Source organism: Equus caballus, chromosome 5 (assembly GCF_041296265.1).
Source record: "Equus caballus isolate H_3958 breed thoroughbred chromosome 5, TB-T2T, whole genome shotgun sequence".
NCBI lineage: Eukaryota > Metazoa > Chordata > Mammalia > Perissodactyla > Equidae > Equus > Equus caballus.
The window spans coordinates 40132733-40150566 of record NC_091688.1 but is presented as its reverse complement, the minus strand read 5'-3'; the positions used below and the strand labels follow the sequence as shown (position 1 = coordinate 40150566).

General features: G+C 57.3%; 2 protein-coding genes across 17 annotated transcripts in view; one reads left to right on the top strand and one right to left on the bottom strand.

The window, feature by feature from the left end:
- Window positions 1-572: 572 nt before the first annotated feature.
- Window positions 573-13699, top strand: LRRC71 (leucine rich repeat containing 71). Of its 10 annotated transcripts, none has more exons than XM_070268016.1 (16): window positions 573-1540; window positions 4149-4298; window positions 4657-4782; window positions 4889-4964; window positions 5167-5244; window positions 7117-7185; window positions 7406-7565; window positions 7650-7733; window positions 7813-7902; window positions 8585-8734; window positions 8940-9033; window positions 9444-9532; window positions 10691-10732; window positions 10810-10921; window positions 11330-11451; window positions 12353-13699. In XM_070268016.1, exons 1-16 carry the CDS (start codon window positions 1381-1383, stop codon window positions 12371-12373), a joined length of 1623 nt encoding a protein of 540 aa, XP_070124117.1. In that variant the 5' UTR covers window positions 573-1380; the 3' UTR covers window positions 12374-13699. The 10 variants fall into 10 exon arrangements, with proteins under 10 accessions (XP_070124117.1, XP_023496736.2, XP_023496732.2 ...); XM_023640968.2 differs by having other exon boundaries at window positions 10807-10921; XM_023640964.2 differs by lacking the exon at window positions 12353-13699 and adding an exon at window positions 11693-11972.
- The window catches only part of ARHGEF11 (Rho guanine nucleotide exchange factor 11), a 99117-nt gene continuing 94895 nt past the window's right edge, over window positions 13613-17834 (bottom strand). For 6 of the 7 annotated variants that reach the window (XM_070268005.1, XM_023640955.2, XM_023640957.2 and 3 more), the window contains 4 exons: window positions 16863-16958; window positions 15743-15990; window positions 15333-15522; window positions 13613-14749 (listed from right to left, as the gene is read on the bottom strand). In XM_070268005.1, the coding sequence (XP_070124106.1) occupies window positions 14691-14749; window positions 15333-15522; window positions 15743-15990; window positions 16863-16958 (593 nt within the window). In that variant the 3' untranslated portion in view covers window positions 13613-14690. The remainder of the gene's footprint in view (window positions 14750-15332; window positions 15523-15742; window positions 15991-16862; window positions 16959-17834) is intronic. The other variant, XM_070268006.1, reaches the window with a different exon arrangement.

Genomic DNA, 17834 nt, shown 5'->3' with positions numbered 1-17834 from the left:
TGAGGAAGACTGGCCCTGAGCCAACATCCATGCCCATCTTCCTCTACTTTATACGTGGGACGCCTACCACAGCATGGCTTTTGCCAAGCGGAGCCGTGTCGGCACCGGGATGGGAACCGGCAAACCCAGGGCCGCTGAGAAGCAGAATGTGTGCACTTAACCGCTGCACCACCTGCCGGCCCCAAGGGTGGCATTTCTACAGGGGAACAGCACAAAGGCTCAAAGGCGGGAAGGTGTTGGGAGTGGCAGTGGGGTGCAGAAGCTGAAGGCAGGAAGGCAGACAGGAGACGGTATACTCAAGTAGGGGCCCAGCAGCGGTCAGGGTCTAGACTACCTGAAGACTTTGAACTCAAGATTTCTAGGAAGCTTGGCCCGCCTCATTAACTCATTAGCGGACTTAATAAGTCCCCAGACCTCTAGGAGGCTAAATAGATGGGGTCGAGAATAGAAACCCAACGCTACACCAACTCGGTGGGTCTCTGGGCTTTTCCCACCAGGAGACCTCTCCTTACAGAATAAGAGGGTGGGCCCAGGGGAGTGGATCTGCTCCCAACTGGACTTTCCCTTCCTAGATTCCTCTGACTGCCGCGATCTCTCATAAGCCGGGCCGGCTCCCCGCTTTCCTGTGCTCAGTTTCGCGGGTGACTTTGGACGGCTCCTTGCCCGCCCTAGCCCCATCCCTCCATCCTGGTCTCGCCCTAGCCCCGCCCCTCCCTCCCGGTCTCGCCTAGCCCCTCCCCTCCCTCCCGGTCTCACCCTATCCCCATCCCTTCATCTCGGCCTCGCCCAAGCCCCGCCCCTCCATCCCGGTCTCGCCCTAGCCCCGCCCCTTCGCCTTGGTCTCGCCCTGGCCCCTCCCGCTGCGTCCGGGCCTCATCCTAGCCCCGCCCCTCCCTCCCGGCCTCGCCCTAGCCCCGCCCCCTCTGCTCCAGTCCCTCCACCACTGCCCCGCCTAGGTCCCGGGCCGCTCTAGGCCCTGACCCTTTGCACAGAGGCCGCAGGACCTTGCCCTCCAGGGATCACCTGCCCCTGTGGCCTCTGGCTCCCCTAGTCCTACCTGCCCCGCCCTGGCCCCGCCCTTCCCACCCGCTCTAGCTCCGCGGCTCCGCCCTTGGGGATCACCTACGCCCTTCTCTGACTCTGCCGCACCCCCTGTCGGCCCCGCGTGTGCTTTGCGGCTGCCTGTTTCCCGCGGGCCCGCGCACCTCGCGCGGTTGTCATGGAGATGGACGCGGAGGCGACGCCACTGCCGGTGGGTCGGGTCGGTGGACGCGGAATAGCGACCCCTGATTCGGCCACCTGTAGGGCGAGCCCCACAGAGTCCCGTCCTGCCTCTTCGCCCCCGTGAGGGTCCCCAGAGTCGCTGAAAACCGCGTCAGCATGTCAGGAGAGACGAGCGCGCCGGGGGCCTCCCCCAGGGCCCCGCGTCCCGCGACCCAGAAGTCGTCCGGCACAGTGACCAAAAAGGGGGATCGCGGGGCCAAGGAGAAGCCAGCGGCTGTCCTACCGCCGGTGGGCGAGGAGGAGCCCAAAAATCCTGGTACGCTGGCGGCGGGGTTGGGGGATTAGGCCTCCAGGTTGCAGCTCTGCCCTCCCGCCACTGGAGGTGTGGGGCCTTGGGCACGTTTCTTCTCTGTAGTGTGGAGGTGTGAGTCCTGCCTGCCTACCGGTGTGGAAGAATGGAGGTGATGGTGAGAAAGTACTTTGTAAACTGCAAATTCATTTGTTCATTCAACAAGCATCTATTATGCACTCACTGTGTGCAGAGCTCCGTGCTCCACCTTGGGACATGAATCACAGTTTTACTTCCAGCATAGTTCCTGAATCTCAGCTTGGCAGATGTTTGAATCGAACTTGATCTTAAAGAACCCACACTGTGGTTTGGGATGCTGACAAATACAATAATATGTGATAAGATGTATAAGAGAAGAAGGCCCAGGGGGTGATGGGAGGACACAGGGGGACTACAGGAGGTGACTTTGAGTTGAGTTTTATAGATACTCATTCATTTACTCAACAATTACTTTTTGGATGCCTGCCCTGCAGCTAGGTCCAATACAGAGAGAACAAGATGGACACAGGCCAGCCCACATGGAGTTTACATTCTCTGGGAAAAGAAAACCATGGGAAGAGTATAAGTAGAAGTGTGGCTCTTCATGTTGCAATTGGTAGAGCCCAGCCCAAACTAATTATCCACAAAGGAGCGTTTATTGCAAGGCTTCTTGACTCAAATCCACCAGCTTTGCCATCAGAGAGGGCCAGGAACTTGCTGTCCCTGGACTCACGGTAAAGCAACTTGGGAAAAAGGCTCTGATTGTCAGGCCCTGGTCAGGTGCCATCTCCTTGTCAGTCAGTATTTGTGGCTGGGGGAGAGAACTATGAGAGCTGGAGAAACAGCATTTCCAGAAGGAGAGACAAGATAGTATAGGAGGAGGAGCTGGCAGGAGAGGCTGATCAGCCTTAGGGCAGCGATGTAGGAGAGAGTAGGGGTCGTGACTGCACAGTGACCCTGGACAGGGCAACACGGAGGTCATGGCGGCTCTAGCAGGCGCCATTGTGTGCTGTGGCAGGGTCAGACGCAGGGCTCAGATGAAGTAGAGAATGACGGCAGACAGTAGGAAAGTTTATAGATTTAGAGGAAATGCCATCTGCTGGCTTCTGTTTCTCAAGAAGCTTCAAGTCAAGGTCATTAGGGAGCGTGAGGAAGGAGTGTGGGAGCCGAGGAGAGCAGGAGCAAGCCCCTTGAGAGCTGCACTGTCCACGAGGTCACTACCATTGTGCAGATAGAGAACGTTTCCATTCTGCCATGACATTCTGTTGGGAAGTGCTGTTCTGCAGCAGCAGTGCTCAAGGTGCTGTCCTTGGACCGGCAGGTTTGGCATCGTCTGTGAGCTGGTTAGAAAGTGAATTCATGGACTCTATCCAGCCTATGGAAGCAGAATCTCTGCGGATGGGGCCCAGGAAACTGTGTTTTAACAGGCTTACAGATGGATGTTAAAGTTTGAGAATCTTTGTTGTAGAGAAAGGTGGTGTGAGTGAGGCAAGGAAGGGCTGAGGGGCTCTCCCAGCAGAGGGAACAGCCCCAGGAAAGCCCGTGCGCAGGAATCAGCTGTACAAGGGGCTTAGCCCAGCCTCCCGGGGCTGCCTCCCCTCTGCCTTGTCCATTCAGCTGATGTTTCTCGGGCGTCCGTGTTCCCCCTGATGGCTGGGCGCATGAGGAACATGTCTCTCATCCCTTTGCCACAAGAACGCTTAAACCTCTCTACCTCCTGCCCCGACACATGCTGAGCACCTGTCCTCCCCTGTCCCTCCCCACCCTCGGGGCAGGCTACCTCCTGTTAGTGGCTGGAGTGCTCTCTGGGCACAGCCCCTGCAGTCCCTACTGCCCAGGGCCTGGATGATGTTGCTGTGGGGGGTCCAGGATGCCTAGCCAGCAGGAAGCTAGCCCTCTGCCTCCAGCTTCTCCCATTTGCCAGGGACACCCCTTCCCATCTCCAACAACCACTTCTTCCTGGGATGCCCATGGGGGAGCAGGAAAGAGCTGGGATCTCTGGGGACCCAGACAGCTCCGGTTTGCATAGCCCTCAGGATGGGATGTGGTGGGCATCTGTCTGAATTAATATAACTCTTGAATGAGTTAATATTCCTAAGGCATTTAGAAAAGTGTGGGACAGGGGTAAGTGCTATATAAATGTTTGCTAAGTAAATAAAAGCCTGCCACCCTGCTGGAATGTGGTGTCCATGTGTAGGGGTGGTAGTGGGAGTGGAGAAGTACTGGTGTTCCTTCCTTGGCTCACATCAGGCCTGGAGCTTCTTTCTCCGTGTGACCCTGAGCAGTCCCAGCAAGGAAGGGACATAGGAGGCTGGGCTGGGGAGGTGGAGCCCCGTGTCCCCCCGCCCCGCCCCCCGCGGGAACAGAGAGCCGGAATGGAAGAGGCTTTGGCCCATGGGGCGGGTGGAGGAGCGCGCACAGAAAAGAGGTGCCCGGCTTGCCTACATTCCACGCCCTTTAGTCTCCTTTCTCCCAGGTCTTGATATCCCACTGTTTCCTCTCAAGTGTTTTCAGCGTCAGTCTTTACAATGCATCTTACATTAAAAAAACGGCTGTAAGGATGTCCTTCCCTGCCTCTCTCCTCCCCGCCCCGCAGAGGAGTACCAGTGCACCGGGGTCCTTGAGATCGACTTCGCCGAGCTCTGTACGCTGTCTGGCTACACCGACTTCCCCAAAGTTGTGCCCCGGCCCCGCCCGCACCCGACCTTTTTCCCCTCCGCTTCTATGTCGGAAAAGCCCACCCAAGGTGAGTGACAAGGGAACCCCCGGGTGCCTGCCAGAGCCACCTCGCCCATCCCCAGCCTCCCATCGCACGGTGGGCCGAACGGCGGGGGCGCAGGGCAGTGTGAGAGAGTGAGGGGGCGGATGGGGAGGTGGGGTTGTCTCCCGGCTTCCTTCCCAAACCCTCACAGACGCGGCCCTGGCCCGAGAAGCAGCGCCCCCAGGCGAGCGCCTCTCACACCTGCGGAGTCCTCCCATCCCGCCGCCTCGGTGGGAGCCGTCCCTGCCTCTCGGGCACCCGTGGGCTGGCCGGGCGTGCGGCCCGGGGCGGTGGCTCTGTCCCCTCCCTGCTCACCCCATCTCCTCGCACCCCTGCCTTCTAGAGGATCAGCGGCTGTCGGGGTCCTGCAGCCTCAACAGCGTGGAGAGCAAATACGTGTTCTTCCGGCCCACGATCCAGGTGGAGCTGGACCAGGAGGACAAGGCCGTGAAGGAAATCTACATCCGCGGTGAGGCACCCCCGCAACTCCTCTCTCACCTCCCCGCTAGCGCCCCCCCCCCCGCCCCCCCTCGCGCCACCAGACCTGAGGCAGCTTCCTCCTCTCCTTTCCGCAGGCTGGAAGGTTGAGGAGCGGATCCTGGGTATCTTCTCTAAATGTCTGCCCTCCCTCAGCCAGCTGCAGGCCATCAAGTGAGGGGACATGGAGGGGGGTGGGCAGGAGGCCAATGTGGGGGGCCGGGCTCCTGGTGGCTTGGGAGAAAGAACTGAAGGGGCATGGAAGACCCTGGGGACTGTGGGGAGGGGGCTTGCTGAGGGAAGGTGTGGCTGGAGAGGGCGGTAGGGGAAGGAGGTGATGCCCCAGCCATGTTTCTGCACTTCCCCCCAACTCCAGCTTGTGGAAGGTGGGGCTGACTGACAAGACTCTGACCACCTTCATCGCCCTCCTGCCTCTCTGCTCCTCCACACTCAGGTCAGCGACGGGGGAGGCCCCCAGTGCCTGGGTAGCCTGGCTGGGTGCGCAGTCAGAGGGGAGCAGTTTGGGGAAGGGAGTGGCAAGTCCCACCTCCTGCAGGCCTGGCTGGCATCCCTGTGGAAACAGGGTGCAGCTAGTGTCTGTTGGGTTTTGAAACTTCCATCTGACAAGAAGCAGGGTGCCCTTTTCTGCCTCCACCAGTGGCTGAAGAGCCTGACCTTTGGGGCCTCATCCCCTTTTCCTTTCCATCACCCACTCTCCCTGGAGGATTTTTCCCTCACTCCTTGCTCCCTGGAGCCTGACACTGTACCAGGGCTGGTTCTCATCCTCCCGGACCTGGCAGTTCAATGAGGGAGGGAGAAGGATTTAGGAATAGATACTGCAGGGCAGTGTGGGGACTGCGGTGATGGAAGAACGGTTCATGCGGTGGGGGTGGGGATGGGGAGGTGGCTGTGGGGGCAGAGAAGGAGTGCCACCCCATCTTGTGGGTGTGGGGCAGGGAGACATGGAAGGCTCCCTGGAGGAGGAGGTGCTGGGCTGAGCCTGAAGGAGGAACAGGAGCAGGCAAGGCAGGGCATTGGGAAAGGACATTCCTTTATAGAAGGGAGCTGGAGCAAGGTGTGAATAGTGTCACCACAGGTGTGGTTTACTGTATAAAGGGCAAAGCTGATTTGGCCACCCCTGCTTGAGGCTCCCCCAGCACACTTGACTTCTCCTGCTTCACAGCACCCTCACTGCCACCCACTGGCTCGCCCATCTTCCTCCTGTGGATGGGATGGGTGCTTCTGGAGGGCAGGGGTTGTGATTTCTTCAGCGGAAGGTCCTCAGTGCTCCCTGTATAGAACACCATGAAACATATTTTACTCCATCATGGGAATTAGAAACAACTTAACCGGCAGAAAAATAATTATAGAATTTAGCTTAATATGTAAAACCTAAGTCAGATCAACATAATAAGAATAATTTTAGGTGAATGCCACCCAGTTTAGATGAAAGATGAGCCAGCCTGAAAGGCTGAGCAAAGATAATAAATCACGGGAGAAAATTTTTAAATAGAGAAAGTTCTAGCCATTAGTTCAATTTCTGTTGTGACTTAGAAAAAGACCTCCATTCTCTCAGCACTGTTGCAGAAGCCACTGCCTTATGGAGGGTCATGTATTAGTTGCCTATTGCTGTGTAACAAATTACCTCTATACTTAGTGGCTTAAAACAACACACATTTATGATCTCACCATTTCTGTGAGATAAGTCCAGGTGGAGGTTAGCTGGGTGCATCCGGCTCAGGGGCCTGGTGAGGCTGCAGTACAGCTGCTGGCTGGGCCCACAGTCATCTCCCATGGGGCTGGAGCATCTGCTCCCCAGCTCACTTACGTGGCTGTGGCTAAGCTCAATGCCTCCACACGTGAACCTCTCACATGCAGTCTGAGTGCCTCACCACATGACAGCTGATGATCCCAGAGAGTGCCAGAGAGCACCCAAGATGGGAACCAGTCTTTTTATAACCTAAACTTGAAGTGACGTTCCATCACTGTTGCCATATTCCACTCATCAGAAGTGAGTCACTAGGTCCAGCCACAATCTAGGGGAGGGGATTACACAAGGGCATAGATACCTGGAAGTGGGGATCATCGGGGTCATCTTAGAGGCCACCTTACCACAGGTCAATAACTCTGGGGAGTGACCCCTTCACATGGCCACACTTCTGGATTTTTAGTCTGGAGAACTGTCACATACAATTTCCTTTATTGGGGGGCCATTCTTTAACTCAGTTTCCAGGCTGCTCCCTAGAGACCCACATTTCCTCTCTGTCCCCTTCCTTCACCTGGCCTCAGTGGTGCCTCCTGTTTCTCAAATCTCTCCCACCCTCAGGAAGGTGTCTCTGGAGGGGAACCCGCTGCCGGAGCAGTCATATCACAAGCTCATGGCATTGGACAGCACGTGAGACTCACCCCCTTTCTCTGGGCCCGCCCCCCATTCCAAGTTGTCCCTAGTCCCCATTCTTCCTTGCCCCTCTAGCACCTCCCCCAAAGACCCTCAATTCCTGCCCCTCGACCCTCAGACTCGATGGACCTCCTCATGCCCCCAAGTTCATCGAAATTCCTGCAAACGCCCAGGACCCCCTGTTTCCAGTGACCCTCGTCTCCCTTCCGCTGCCCAGGATCGCTCACTTGTCTCTGCGGAACAACAACATCGACGACCACGGAGCGCAGCTCCTGGGCCAGGCTCTGTCCACGCTACACAGCTGCAACCGGACCCTGGTCTCGCTCAACCTGGGCTTCAACCACATCGGGGACGAGGGCGCCGGCTACCTCGCGGACGTGCGTGAGCGGCGAGGAGGGACCCACGGGAGCTGGGACGGCCCGGGTCCCGCCGGCTCACGCGCCCCCTCCCTGTCTGCCCAGGGCCTCCGGCTGAACCGCTCCCTGCTCTGGCTGTCCCTGGCTCACAACCGCATCCAGGACAAGGGCGCCCTGAAGCTGGCCGAGGTGAGTTGCCGACTGGGTGGGGCCGGTGAGCGGACTCCCGCTCTGGGGCGTCTGATCGCGAGGTGGCGCCTCGCCGCAGGTCCTGCGCCCCTTCGAGTTGACGCACACCGAGGTGGTGGAGCGCCGGCGCCTCCTGCTGGAGAAAGGGCCGCTGGAGCGAATGCGATCGGTGAGGAGCCGCCGGAGCCGAGAGCCGAGCCCCTCTTAGCCCTCCAGGTCGGCTGCTTTTCAGCAAGCTGGCCATGTCCTAATGTGTCCTCTGGCCCTCTGTCGTGACCATCTTTTTCTGTGACTTCTGCACAGATCTAACAAACATTTGGGCTTTAACGGCAGAACCACTCTATGGGCAGTAGAGGGTATTGGCTAACAGAAAGGACTAGATTTAGACCGCCTGTGCTTGACATTGGGCTCATCTACATAACAGCTTGTGACCTTGGACATGTTATTTAACCCACCGGTCACAGTTTCTTCATCTGTAGAATGGGAATGATTTTACCTACCTCATAGGCTTGCTGAGAGGATTAAGGGAGTTAATTCACGCGATGCACTTGGAACAGAGCCTAGCACTTAGTTCAATGAAAGTTAGCTACTATTTTCTCCCTCAGTGTGAGGGTCACAGCCCCCATGCCCACCCCCCAGCTCATCCCCAGATCCCTCTGCCCTTTCTTCCCAACAGCACCTCCCCCTAGAGGAGTCTCAGGCAAATTATTTTGGCACTTAGGCAGGGAGATGGGGGTGGGGTGCTGCCCAACCGAATGCTGCCCAGGCTCGAGGCTCCCCCTCACCTCTCGCCGAGGAAGGGGCGCTGGCTTCTGGCTTCTTCCTCCATCCCCTCCCATTTGTGAGCACAGCCTTCCTCCTCTCGACATGGGGAATCCAAATCAGATCGTGAGAAGAGTCAGGCGATAGGGGCCAGCAGTGTTGCCCTGGTGGACAAGGCAGACAAAGTGCAGACAATGAAGACCCCCAAGGGCCTGGGCAAGAAAAAGGAGAAGTCAGGGGTAGGTGTACTGTGGGCAAGAGAGCCTTGGGCCCTGGAGGAACGGGGGAGGCAGCTTCCGTGGGGTGGGGCACAGGTTGGGGCGGAGGGAAGAAGGCCTTTGAAGGCCCACCTCAGGCCCGGGGACCTAACGCGGCCCTGTCCCACACCTGCTCCCTATCCCAGGGGAGGTAGGACTTTCATCTCTTTCCTAACGTCCTCCACAGGAAGTGGTGAAGAAAGATGAGAAGTCAGGGTCTGCGCAGTCGCCTGTACAAGGAACCCCTAAGAAAGAAGACTCCACAAAGGCAGGCAAGGGGAGTAAGTGCTAGTGCCCTGCCGCGGCACCTTCTTGGTGTGGAGGAAGGAAGAGCACTGGGCAGGGTGCAGGAGAGCTGTTCTCAGCCTCGCTGTGTGCTCTGAGCTAGTCCTCTGGTCATGTCCCTCTCTGGGCCTAATTTCCTTCTCTGGGTGAGATGTAGAAAGCCCCACCGGGCCCCACATCCTGACACATCACACCACACACTTTGTTTCCCTGGGCTGGACCCCCGTGGCTCAGCCCTCAGAAAAAGAACCACCTGCCTAGCAAGGGGCCCCCTCCAGCTCTGTTTCTATTGCACCCAACCCAAAGTTTGAGGAGCCTCCTTTCTTGCTCCAGCCCACTCTCTCTGGGGAACATGGGTGGTATCAGAGTTCTGCACTGTGCATTCTGGCTCCTCTTCCCACACCAGAGGTGACCATCCCTGAGCAGAAACCAACCAAGGGAAAAGGGCCCAAGACTGGAAGCAGAGAGAAGCGCAGCATCCTCCTGGAGTCAGAGGTAGGCTGCAGGAGAAGTGGGGTGGGGATCCTTGGGACCCGGGCTGCCCACGAGCTCTTACCCCAGCCCCTCCTGGAACGTGGTCTCCAGCCCTGGACTGTGGCAGCAGCCACTTCAGTTCACTTTCTGTCTTCCAGTCCTCTTACCACACCTGAACCCCCGCAGCCCCCTCCCAAGCTGGCCTTGCTGGCAGATGATAGAGCTTAGCGCTCCCCCTCTCCCCTGCCTTGTTGACTAGGAGCCCACACCCTGCACTTTTGATGTGCTGTCTCAGCTCAGGCTACTTCCCAAAAGGCCATTGGTTCACCGTCACCACCTCCATCATCTGCTTGCACAGTGGCACAGGGAACAGAGCACGTGGTCCTCAGCCCCTCTCAGCAGAGCCCCAGGAAGGCAGGGCGTTTTATAGTAGTTTTTATAACCCTGGGCACGGCTCCTTCAGACCCCTTCTCCTCTGCCCCTGGAGCCTCCGTTTTCCCTTTCAACTTGTTCCTTGCTTCAGGAACTGCCAACTCCATAGGTCCCATCCTTCCCCAGGCCTCCAGCTGGAGGGTCTGTCTCTGTCCATCAGGAGACCTCCCTTGCCCTGGGCAGGGAATGGCCCCCTCCCCTTTTAGGAGTCTTCTCTGGCACCCAAGACAAGATCTTACGAAAGAGGAAGTTCAGGTGGAGAAAGGGGGTGGAAGCTGCCTTTCAATTCCCAGTTTTCTTTGTCCCTGCCCGGGTCTTCCTCCAGGCTGCTGCTTCTCACCAGGACTACTGCAGTTTCTTCTCATCCTGCCTTCAGTGTCATTTCCCTCCAGTCATTGCCCTCTTTGCTCTAGCTGTTAGGAAATCCTTAGTGGGACCCAAATGTGACAGACTGCTTCATGCCCCAGAGCCTTTGCACCTGCTGTTTTCTTTGCCTCGAACACCTTTCCCTTCTATCTTCATCTGTAACGACCCCATACCATTCAAACTTCGGCTCACAGGCTGCCTCCTCCAGGAGACCCTTCCTGACTCCCAAGACTGGGCTAGATGTCCCTCCTCCATGTTCCCAGTGCTCTGAGCTTACCTCTGCCACTTGTCACACCATACCCCATTACTGTCTCACTTTCTGGCTCCCCCAAACCAAGTTGCTTCTTGAGGGTATGGGCTTATTTATCTTTGTATTCCCAGCACCTAGGACAAAGCCTGGACTATAGCCGGCCCTCAAAACATGTATGTTGAATGAATGAATGACTGGCCTGTTGACCAGCTCCCCTCTCCTCTGCTGCATTAGTATTCTGCTTTAGCAGCTGGTTACTGAAGCTATGGAGATGGTCAACCCTCTCCTGGAGCCTGTAGAGCACCGAGATGGGAAAGTTTTCATGCCTGGGAACAAGGTCCTTTTGCACCTCAACCTCCTCCGTATGTGTGCCAACCACCCCTGCCCCCCTGCCGCAAGGCTACCTGGGTCCCACGCTGCCAGGAGGGTGCCCCACCCGACTCCACGGAGCAGAACGTGGTTCTCCTGTGGATGGGCTTTGTGCTGTCAGAGGCCCTCTTGCAGGGAGCTTTGGGGTGAGGGAGGCAGGCCCTGGGTTGGGCAATTAGAGAGTAAGGAGGGGCGGGAGAGAGCACTGGGGTGGAGAATACCAAGGGTGAGGGAAGTGAGACAGAGGAGGGGTCAGAGGAGGAGGGCTGGGGTGAGGGACCAGGCAGGGGGTAGGCCTGGGCTGGTGGGTGGGGTGCAGGGAGTTGGTTGTGCACTGAGATGGGGGTGGGTGCCAGTGAAGCTGGCGGTGTAAGCAGCCACCTCATCTCCTCTTCCACCAGGAAACCGCATCACAGAGGTGGGGCTGGAGGGCTTCCTCAGCACGGTACAGTACCAGGCGCAGTTCTCCAAGGCCAAGAGTGCGTCCAAGGGCCCCGTGGGGCTGCTGTGGCTGTCCCTGGCGGTGAGTGCCATCACTCTCCTGCTGCAGGTGGCTTCTGTGGCTCCCCATTTTCGAGGCAGGCCTCCAGTGCCCCTCATTCTTTTTATCACAACATAACCTGAGTCCCTCTTGCTGCAAGATCAGCAGTCCTGCCCACTTTGCCTTTTCTCCATGTCCCCCAACCCCGAACCCAGGATGTTTTTTTCCCCCAGAGGACTAATCTTTCCTCTGTCAGCTGTCAGCCTTCCTTTCCCTCCTTCAGAAAAACTGCTTCTCCCCACAATGTCCTATGTACATCATGATCCAGGAGCTGATGCTGCCAAGGGACCCCATCAGTAAGGCCAAGTCCAGGGAGGAGGAGGCCATGGCTTCCTCCACCTAGCCCCTCCCACCTTCCTCCCAGACACTGGGCCACAGAAGCTTCTCCTGTCCCTGCGTGGGCTGACCTCCCTGGAGGAGATCTCAGATTATGAACAAATTCTATTGCTGTACTTTTTTCCTTGAGGTTGTTTGAAAACTTTGTTCCAGAACTACTTGAAACATTTGGACTCTGAGCCTGTTCATGTTACATGGCCAGAAATGGCTGAATCACTTTACAGTTCTGCTGGGGATGCTCTCAGCCCCTGTGGCGTTGGCCAGCCAGGGCCTTTGCTCTCCTGCCTCCTCAGGGCCTAGCTCTTGCCTGCTCAGGCCAGTCACTCCCCTGTGTTCCCCAGAGGACAGGCCATGCGCCTGGGTTTGCATTCGGCCTTTGGTCTCAGAGGCAGAAGGGAAGGACTTGGGATTAGTGACCGATGGAGCCCGGGCCCCACCTTTCCCTCCCCTGCGCCCACCCCCTCCTGCTTCTCCCTGGCTGGCCCAGGTGTCTGACTGGCTTGGAGGAGAGGCAAGGGCTCAGCTTAGGAAAATGTGGCGTTGGCAGGTTACTGCAGAGAAGGGCTGAGTCTCAACATCTACACAGCAAAGGCCAAGCCCTACACATGAGCCCGAAGAACACTGCCTGCAGATGCCAGCGACCTGACACCAGGGACTCCCACCCGGCATGGGGCCATGTGGGTGGGAAAGCTGGGGACCCCGTGTCTCTGCCCTTCAGCGTTGCCTGCCCTAAGACAACCCACTGCCATGCCCGGAGAGCACAGGGCCGGCTCCCGGGGAGCTGACGGCCGCTCTACAGGGAGAAGTGTCCCCCGTCACCTCTGGGCAGATTTAACCTGGGCCACACCCCCTGAGCCCCAGTCCCCTCATTCTGTGGCCTCGACAGGGACTTGCTCTGCCTGCCCAGAGCTCCCTCTCTGCGAGGCTCAGTCTCTGCCTCTGCCCGGGGCTGTGGCTCGGCCTCTCGGCAGCCAGCTGCTGAGCTTCTGCAGAGAAGATCGACCAGCACTGAATTCCGCACACCGAGCACATTACAGGTGCTCAGCGATGATCAGTCACCTCAGCTTCTCCAGTTATCCCTGCCCAAGTCCGTCTAAAGCTGCGGCGCACCCCAACAGCCCCCGTCCATATCCCGACACTTGATCACCAGCGACTCGTCTATTAGTTCTGATGCCCAGCTAGACCGTAAGCTCGCGAGGTCAGCGTCTAGCGTTATGCTACGTCTAGGAGGGAGAGTATGAGCTAGTTAGGGCTGAAAGAGAATCTGTCCCTTTCTCCAACAATGAAGGCAAAGAGACAGAGGAGTTTGGATGGTTACAGTCCTAGGGATGGGGATGTGGCTGTGGCTGCCGTGCTGGCCTCCAGGGTTGTCAGGGCCTGCGGGAAGGATGTGGACGGCTGATGACAGTGACAACTGGCCAGGACTCTGAGGTGACCCTCCCCATATGTTTTCCCTTTTAAGTCCTAAAGCTCATTGAGGGCAGTTCATGAGGTCTCCTGACTGGGTCCTCTGCTCCTTTGTATATATGTGTGTGTGTGTCTAAATTAAGTGAGTTCAGTGTCTTTTCGTTTGGGCCACAGGGGCTGTGTAGCTCAGTTTGCCCCACTGCAGTTCCGTGAGCACACATCTGAAGCTCTGGGAGAGAATATGGCAGGACCTGGGTAGGGGGCTTGATGCGGGGTCAGGGGAAGGACACGACGACACCTCCTTCTGTTCCCTCTATCCATTTCTAACCACCCTCTCAGGGAACCAACCACAATATCTTTTATCACAGCACTTCTAAGAATCACACACACACCACCACAGTTGAAGAATATTTAACTTTTCTTAAAAAAAAAATCTTAACCATGAAAGGAAGAAAATAAAAGAGTATACATTATTTTAACAGCAAAACAGTCATTTCCATATCTATATTTTATATATTATATATATTTATATATATATATGTATATATACACCTAGCACAGTGTGTATATTCTATTTGTCAGTGGGGGAGTGGAGTGGACATGGTAACAGGGGCCAACGCTGTGGTGGCTCCTGGGGATGGTCCTGGTTAATTCGGGGACTCCAGCATTCAAACCCCCTCCCCCCACCTCCTGGTGGGGGGCCCAGTTTTCAGCTCCATACCTGATACACTGGTTTTCTATGGGGGGGGGGGGGAAGGGTGGTCACAGATGGGGTAAGATTTCCCCTGAAGATGAGAAGTCCTAGGAGGAAGGGAGCAGCTCGGCACCCAGCTAGGCGGCCAGAGGCCAGGAGACCTTTCCGCCCACAGGGGACTGGGGCACTCAGGGCCGGCTACACCTTTGGGCCCTCATCCTGAGCTGGGTGTTAACCAGGAGGTCCAAGTGAACCTCCCCTTCTCTCAGCAGTCCCTTCTATAACTGCCTCCAGCACCCCAGGAACAGAAACAAAAAAGGTCAAAGTTATTTACAATAGCAAAGATGCACTTACAATACATACATATTTATAGGAAACCAAAGTGACAAAGAGGAGAGGTGGAGGCCCCCACCCCAGCCTTGGGGTCCTGTGGAGAAAGGGAGGGAGGAAGAAAGTGCATTTACACAGAAGCCTCCTCCCTTCACTTGCATGTCTGAGGGCACCCACACATACAGGCGGACACGCGCACGGGGGACGGGGGCCTTTCGGATGCAGTTAGCATGCTTAGGAGACACGAGGCCTTGGAGGGGGGCTGAAGGGAGGGAAAAAAGACACTGGAACTTGACTCCGATCTTAGCAGACCAAGCAACATGCGGGTCTCCCCCCTGGGTCTCGGCTGGATCCGTCTCCTCAATTGCCTCCACCACAGGGAGGAGGTTAGGGGTCACCCCACTCTGTGCCCCTGAGCAGGAGTGGGCTGCAGAGGATTTGGTGGTGTGGACAGTTACAGCCCTGGGGATGTGGCTGCCTCCGCCGTGCTGTCTTCCAGGGGGGTGTCGGAGCCTGTGGAGGATGCAGGGATGGCATGAGGAGCTGGCCTCTGAGGTGGGCCTCCCTCTGATGTTTAGCCTGGAAAGTCCTCAAGCTCGTGAGAGCAGCTCCTGTGGTGCCATCTGTCTGTGACAAGGTGCTCTCCTCCAGAAACCCTTGAGTTTCTTGTGGGGCCTGGAGAGGGCTGTCTCCTGAACCCCCCTTTTGTTTTGTCGGCCCCTGAAGCCCGTAGGCAGGCATGTGCTTTGTCTCCCTGAGATGGAACACAGCCTTGTGGCTGGCCCACTCAATCTGATTCTGAACCGTTTAATAAGAATGGATTTTAGATGTGAGACTAGGCTCACCCTGGTTCATTATCTCCATAACCCAGGAAATAGAGGCTTCTATTTTAAGTTTCCCATTTGAGGGGAGTTTCTGTGGGGCTTCCCTAAACAGATCTCTTTCTGAAGCTGAGGGATGAATTAACTGTACCTAAGGGCAAGTGAGACCCCTTCCTCAGAGCCCTCGCTCCCCTCACACTGCAGGTGACGTTTCCTCCCGAGTTGGAGGCCTTCTCCCCCAGCATAGGTACAAAGAGGGGAGCGTCTTTACTCACCATCCTCAGGGCAGGGCCCCAGTTCCTGGCTGTCCCTGGAGTCAGAGGCTAGGGGCTCCTTGGCTGGAGGTGACAGGGTGCTGTTTGTCCATCTAGCCGCCTCTGTGTGGAAACTGCCCACAGGCGTGGTGCCGCCAGATGACTCTCCCCCGAGGGACCTGAGCAGCTCTCTGTGGGCCAGCTCCATGTCCTGGAAGAGTTAGTTGCAGGGGGATGTGTGCCCTCGAGTCCTCCTGTTCATAAGGTCCCTGGGGAAGGGACCAGGCTCTCTTATCTGTGCTGGGCCCTAGGGATGGGGCTGTGCTTGAGTGAGGCTAGGTGCGAGGAGGGAAGAGCCCCAGGCCAGGATCTAAGGCTCCCAGGGACACACCACAGAAAGCCTCCAGGGACCCAAGTCCCGTTTCCCTTACCTTGAGCCTGTTGAGCTTGAGGGTGAGCTGTTCAATGGTGCGGAAGATCAGACCCACGTCCCTGAGGGCCAGGCTGGGGGGAGAGTGGCCGGGGCGCCTCTGATCTTCATTGCTTCCCAGCCGCTGGGGCCGAGGCTCAGTCTGCCAGGCAGGGAGGCTGTCAGGCTGGGAGGGGTTCGTGGGTACCTCTGAGGGGTCGCTGCTTGAGTCCAGGGGTCCTGCTGGCATGCTGACATAAAAACAGTTCCCTGTCCCCACAGCAAGAGAGAGGTTAGGAGTCAAACAGAGAGAAGTCGAAGCCCTCCTCCCTCCCATGGTGTTCCCCGTGCCGAATGACAGGGCCAGGGAAGGCACCACAATGAGCGCAGAGCGGGCTGGCCTCACGCCGCCTGCCCGTCCCTCATAGCTCTCCTCCTCCAGAGCCTTCCAGATAGCAGTTTGCTGAGCTTGGCCCATAGCAAGGGAAGTGGTGGAAGTTACGAGAAAGTGGCAGGGGCTCCGTGTTTCATCTGGGAAACATGGAGTGGCTCTGCTCCTTGGTCAAGAGGGGTGGGCTGGTTTCGGGGACCTGTGAAAGGAGCGGGCGGCGCCTCCTTCACTCTGCCCCGTCTCAAGCTCTGCTGTGAACTTCAGCCCCACCCCCTTTGCCAACCGCCATCTATTTCATGATGCGAGAGACACCTCAGCTCATCAGAGGGGGCTTGGGGCAGCTGGAGGAAGGCCATGGTGGGTCCCTGACAGGGCAGTAAGCATAGGAAACACCGAGGAACCTGGGAGGCCAGGTAAGCCTGTTTCCACGGTGACCTTGGAGTTGTGGCTCAGACAGTCATGCTAAGGACACTGGGCCTCCTTGCCCAATCTCAGGACAGCACAGACTGCCAAACCTACTGTTCTGAAAGGCACCTGGGCAGCTCTTGACAAGTGGGTGGCACAGAGTCTGTTTCCCTGTTTTGAGGCCCATGTCCTACTCCCTCCCCATTCCAGACAATTGAGGGAATGCACGGGTGTGTCCCCCCATGTGACTGCAGGTAGGGCTCCAACTCCCAAAGCCCAGCTCTGCCCCCACAGGCCCCTCGCTCCAGCCCTGGCCTGTCTCTGGCTCCAAGGAGAAGTTCATTACCCGTAGCCTTTGCTCCGCCTTCCACTTCAGGTGGCTCAGGCTCTGACTGGCCACTCTCTGGTAGTGCAGGGACAACCTTGCTGCCTGCCACCTCAGCTGCACCAACACCACCACCACCAGGGAGAGCAGAGACCGAAAGAGAAGGAAAGGGAAGGGAGAGAGAGCAGGAAGGAGAGGGAGAGAGAAGGGGGAGTGGGGATGGAGAAAAAGAAAAAGGGAAGAACCAAATGAACACAGGATCACTCATGATTACACCCCAGGGAGCTGCAGAGAACCTTCCACCAATTCACCGAAGGAGAGAAGGAAGGTCAGTTCCCAGAAACCAAGGAGAGGGCAGACCTTGGGCAGACAGAACGAAAAGTGTTCTTGGAGAGGGAGGCAGAGCTGTGCACTCAGGGAGGCTAGGAAACCCCCTCGCACTAACTCAGGCCCCATCCACCCGTCGCGGGCACCCCAGGCCTCATTTCGTCTTTCCCGCCACACTCCTCAGACCAGTATTCATCCTCAGCTTACTCCTCCCTGCACCTAGGGCCTCCCTCCCCAGGGCTCACTGCTCTGGCCAGGCAAACCTGTCCTGAGCACGAACCCTGGCTAGTCTCAGCTTTTCTTGTCTTAAAGCCCCCCATGGTTTTCCACAAGCTGGGGCGCACTCCCTACCTCCTTGCTCATTCGTGACCCCCCCCCTTACCCTCCATGTGTCTTCCCAGCCTTGTTGCACAGCCCACCCCCCACTGCTTGACGTCTAGTCCAGCTGCCATCTCCACCCCTCACACTGCCAGCTCCTTCATCACTGCTTTCTGGACCGACTGGCTGCAAGCATCCGCCCTTGTCTTTCCAGCAGTGAGGCTTCTGAGAAGAGCCTCATCCTTTCCTTAGGACTGGGACATGGGTGAAGAACACCAGCCGAAACTTGCTGAGAGCTGATTCGTGCAGGCAGTAGGCAATACCCTCGTACTGTAACATGAGGTTCAG

What these genes read in the sequence shown, in the direction of transcription:
- LRRC71 (XM_023640963.2), top strand. Translation starts at nt 1,381, where the DNA reads ATGTCAGGAGAGACGAGCGCGCCGGGGGCCTCCCCCAGGGCCCCGCGT. An exon ending in CTCATGGCATTGGACAGCAC is followed by an intron (nt 7,186 to 7,405) that starts GTGAGACTCACC and finishes TCCGCTGCCCAG; the next exon opens with GATCGCTCACTTGTCTCTGC. An exon ending in ATAGCCGGCCCTCAAAACAT is followed by an intron (nt 10,733 to 10,806) that starts GTATGTTGAATG and finishes ATTCTGCTTTAG; the next exon opens with CAGCTGGTTACTGAAGCTAT.